Below are 5,015 nucleotides of genomic sequence, written 5' to 3'. Positions count from 1 at the left end.
ATTTCAGTGGTGAAAATCATATTTACAGGAAAAGTAGTGAAAAAGTGACGTTTGTCAAATAAAGGTGGGAAGAATATGACCACATGCATAGCACCTACAGTCTTGTCTAATCGTGTGGTTAAATATAGTCAAGTGAAATCTGAATCTGGTGACTTGTGTGTAGAACGGGTTGTGCGACGAAGAGGGGTGTGTGGCAGAAGCACAACAATATTAAACTATTCCATCAAATCACCAGGCTTACTTATTTGTGCTTTGTCTTATTTTCCATTGACAATACCTGATATCCTCTACAGAGGAAAAAGTGAATCTGTCTGATGTATTACATATCACTCACTGTAAGGCAATACATATTACTGCTTTAAAACATGCATCTAGCCTATAAATATCTACTAGAGACAGACAGATAGATAGATGAAGCTGAATTATGACATTACAATGAACAACATAATCATATAGAAAACATTAGCGACTTTTGATCAAATTTCCTTCAAAAGTCGTAATGAACGTTTAAAAAGTTATTGGTTTTGGCGCGAGGCATTGCGCTGACACCCAATTGATCACGCGAGAATGAAGATGGAACTCGCGGATTGGTCGCTTGAACACCAATTAAATCGAGGCTGAGTCGATCCTTCCTGACAGGGAATCTAGATAAAAAGTTTGAGGTGGACACACAAGTAAAAGTTTGGAGAGTCGGAGTGAGGGGGTTAAATCCAGAGAGAGAAGATGAGCGACACAGAGGAATCTGAGCAACCTCAGCCCGAGAGAAAAGTTATCGGTAGGGGTTCAGTGACTTCAGCGACAATAATACGTTTATTGAAAACATACTGCAGATTATAGAAATGAACACGTCATGTATGTGGGGTGAAACGTGACTGACAGGCTTTACTGACAATTGCCGTTTGTGTCTTGTGTTTTGCTTTACAGTTCGACAGTATTGTCTTTCAGAAAATGGTTTCATTTTTGTGGCGGACAGAAATAAAGTTGAATTCACTACGTCCACGTGCGACTTTACATGTTGTATCGAGAAAGCTGTAGATAAATGCTTTTTAGAAACCTCGGTTACCGTCATCCTGACTTATTTTACCATTTATAACTCTTAACTTCTCACTGGACAGTATGTCTCTTGTTGGGATTTAATATGCTGTTTCTGTAATTACAGAATAACGAGAAATTAAAGGAACATGTCTGGTAGGATCTAAAGTTGTCCATATTTGAAGCAGGCCAGCGTTTGACTGTTTACACAGTGAGACTGCATTGATGACCCACATTTCTGCACGCTGTCACCATTAGTGATGGGAAGTCCGGTTCTTTTCCGCGAACCGGTTCTTTCGGACAGTTCGTTTCAATGAACCGGTTAAAAAAAACGGTTCATCGGTTCTTTTACGCCCTAATGTAATGACGTCATTCGCGATGACGTAATGATATCAAGTCTATCGTCCCAGGCCTGGATGAAAATACACATTCAAATATATAAAGTCAGTAATCATAACTTCAGTCAGTTATTCAGTGTACTGGTGATCCGAAAACTGATGCAACCGGTTCTTGACTCGAGAACGAGAATCAGCTCACCATGTGCTTTGTGGGAGGGATTTAACTGCAGGTGTGCTGCATGTCGTTAGGTAAAAGATTTACATTATGAGCCATTTGTAATTGCCCATATTTACCCACTGGATCGCATAATAATAAGAAAATCTCTTCCTATCGGGCCAAAAACGCGCGTATGTTCGTCTTCCTTTATGTCTTGGATAAAATTGTGACCTGCGCTTGAGTGGCGAAAGAGGTTGAAGGCTCTTAAAGTTTGTAGCTGATTCATACACATGACCCACAGTGTTCAAATGAGTTGGTTCCTCGGGCTTTGCTTGAGCATACGAATCCTGTCAGATGTTCTCACTAGATGGTGATATACTATTTTTCTTCTCTATTGCAGCGACAGGTGTGCAGGGAACCGTGAAATGGTTCAATGTGCGCAGTGGATATGGCTTCATCAATAGGTATGTTAATAATACTGAAATGACTGCTCACCTGACTAACTATATGCACAGAGACACAGTCTGATGGATACTGTGGAGTCCAAACGTCTGAGACCACTAGTGTTTCCCCCCTCTAATTTAAATAAACAGCCATTTTCATTCCAGTGTAACAAATTTGATCAGTGACCTAAAACGCTGTCTGAAATTTAAAATTCTAAAACCGTATTTACATGTTTAAATGAAGAGAGCCCAGATTTTACCCAAGTGATCGCAGGCTTATTGGACGTGTGTGTGTGTGTGTGTGAGAGAGAGAGAGAGATCATATTGCTAAGCAAGCATTTAAATAATTATGGTTTTATTAAATCATGATTTTATGCCTATCTGTGAAGTTTTCAGAAAATGTTTGTTAAAATAAAAATTAATTGTATTTAATGCTTTTTGTTTCACAGAAATGATACTAAAGAAGATGTATTTGTTCATCAGGTAATGAGTTTGCTTTATAAACGCATAGCAACATTTCATTTAGACTATTTATAATTTTTAAATAGCAACTCCTTAAATGAAAGGTTATAGAGTAATGCCTCTAGTGTAGTCTTGAACAAATGTTTGACTCGGATGGTAAATGCAGCATATATACATGACATTCTTCCATAGTAAGTTTAAATGACATTAGAAAAATTAAAACATTGAGATCAACTATCACCTAAACGGTTATTTTTTGAATTGGTTTGACTTGCAATTTAACTCACCCAGCATTGTTGAAAATTGATGTTATGCTAAGGATGTGCCTCTTCCCTTTGTGCAGACTGCAATAAAAAAGAATAACCCAAGAAAGTTCCTCAGAAGTGTGGGGGATGGTGAGGTTGTGGAGTTTGATGTTGTCGAAGCAGCTAAAGTAAGTGGTATCTGGATTAATCAAAAGAGTGTTGGGGAATATTGTGAGTTTTATAACTTTTATAGCCTCTAAAACGGAGTCTTTGTTTCAGGGCTCAGAGGCAGCAAATGTGACTGGTCCAGGGGGTATACCTGTCAAAGGCAGTCGATACGCCCCCAATAAACGAAGATTCCGTAGGCGCTTTTACCCCCGTAATGCACAGCCTGCTGAAGGAGAGGAGAAAGCTGCACCAGGGCCCATATCTGAGGGAGAGGGCAGTAAAGAGAAAGGAGCCCCTCTGCCACGTCCTCGGCGCCAGCGTCCACGCAGAAGACTTGTTCAGCCACAAGGCGAGGTGAGGTAATTTAAATTTTTTAACCGAAGGTCTAGTATGCCTTGGATTAATAGAAGTATTTTTGAAACGTTGTTAGTAAATTGAGAATGTAAGCTGTCAATATTGAGTATGATATTAAAGGGATAGTTCACCCAAAAATGAAAATTCTGTCATTAATTACTCGCCCTCGTGTCATTCCAAACCCATAAGACCTTCGTTCATCTTTATGAAATCTGAGAGCTCTCTGACCCTCCATAGACCGCAAGGGTACTACCACGATCAAGGCACAGAAATGTAGTAAGGACATTGTTAAAACAGTCCATGTGACATCAGTGGTTCAACCGTACGAGAATACTTTTTGTGTGTAAAGAAAACAAAAATAATGACTTTATTCAACAGTTCTTCTCTGCCGCGTCACCCTAGCGCCATTTTGGAGAGTATCATGATGCATATGTGTGCTTTTCCTGCACATATACAACGCATGTGTATGGTGCTGATGTACAACATGCATGCACTGCGCCTTGTTAAAGGGGTCATATGATGCTGCTAAAAATAACATTATTTTGTGTATTTGGTGTAATGAAATGTGTTTATGCGGTTTAAGGTTAAAAAAACACATTATTTTCCACATACTGTACATTATTGTTTCTCCTCTATGCCCCGCCTTTCTGAAACGCGTCGATTTTTACAAAGCTCATCGGTCTGAAAAAGCGAGGTGTGCTGTGATTGGCCAGCTATCCAGTGCGTTGTGATTGGCTGAATACCTCAAGCGTGTGACGGAAATGTTATGTCCCTTACCATATTGTGATGATGCCCCAACAGGCCGGAGCTTCCCATTCGTGTGTCCAAACATTTGACTGGTACTGTATATAGAATGCAGTATATACATAAACAGAATGAATATATATATATATATATATATATAACACATTTTTTGCAATGATCACTCAAATGTGATCAAACACTTAGTTGAAGTTTTTCACTTCGGAACATTCATTCACAGATTTGCGCTACTGTCTTCACACACAGACGAAACTTACTAGAGGAGTGTGAAGTGTGACATAATATACCTCTGTAAATAAATACAATATAAATAGGGATGCACCAAAATGAAAATTCTTGGCCGAAGCTGAAACCGAACAAAATGAATCACTGGGCCGAATACCGAATGCCGAACACGGTTTTTCGAGTTTGTTTTCCCCATGTATTTTGCCAATAAGAGTTCTTGCTTTTTCTCAACTTTTATTTTGGCGGAAACGCGCAGGAAGACCTCAATGCTTATTTTTGTTGATAACAGTTATAAATGAGTCTCATTACGAGTACGTCGTACGTATCGCATTGTCACATGCCTTGTAAAACTTAATAAAAATGTGACTGAGCAACGGACGACTGTATCAGCGCGCCATTGCATAAATTGAAAAGCAAAAATGTGCTTTTTACTGTTTTGTCTTGCTTTTCAAAGAAAAAATATCAATTACAAAACAACAATTTAAAAATATTTAACATTGAACATTTTTAACATTCTAGCAGACACTATACCAACAAAGCACAATTTAACTTAAAATTAACGAGTTGGTAAAATAATATTTTTTGGCCATCACACCCCCTTCTTGAATCAGGCATGTATTTTTTACTGTACAATTAAAAGCAGCCTTGCTGAGAAGAGAATTCTTTTAAAACATTAGAAAATATTACAGATCCTAATTTGAACACTATGTGTGAATGTTATAATAAATGTATTAAAACAGAGATGTTGTAATGATTATTATCATTATTATTGTCTTTTTAATTTTACAGAACAACAGTAAAATTACAATACTAACATTTATGAATGTTG

At 38.0% G+C, this 5,015-nt stretch overlaps 1 protein-coding gene across 3 annotated transcripts in view; it reads left to right on the top strand.

The window, feature by feature from the left end:
- The first annotated feature begins 650 nt into the window (after positions 1-650).
- Positions 651-5,015, top strand: part of LOC107675146 (Y-box-binding protein 2-A-like) — a 25,565-nt gene continuing 21,200 nt past the window's right edge. For all 3 annotated transcript variants that reach the window (XM_016469388.1, XM_016469387.1, XM_016469391.1), the window contains exons 1-5: positions 651-775; positions 1,928-1,991; positions 2,420-2,453; positions 2,776-2,865; positions 2,957-3,199. In XM_016469388.1, the coding sequence (XP_016324874.1) occupies positions 724-775; positions 1,928-1,991; positions 2,420-2,453; positions 2,776-2,865; positions 2,957-3,199 (483 nt within the window). In that variant the 5' untranslated portion in view covers positions 651-723. The remainder of the gene's footprint in view (positions 776-1,927; positions 1,992-2,419; positions 2,454-2,775; positions 2,866-2,956; positions 3,200-5,015) is intronic.

Source organism: Sinocyclocheilus anshuiensis, unplaced genomic scaffold (genome assembly GCF_001515605.1).
Source record: "Sinocyclocheilus anshuiensis isolate Anshui unplaced genomic scaffold, SAMN03320099.WGS_v1.1 scaffold1672, whole genome shotgun sequence".
In the NCBI taxonomy this organism is placed as follows: Eukaryota; Metazoa; Chordata; class Actinopteri; order Cypriniformes; family Cyprinidae; genus Sinocyclocheilus; species Sinocyclocheilus anshuiensis.
The sequence above is the reverse complement of the archived record's forward strand: the minus strand, read 5'-3'. Positions and strand labels throughout refer to the sequence as shown.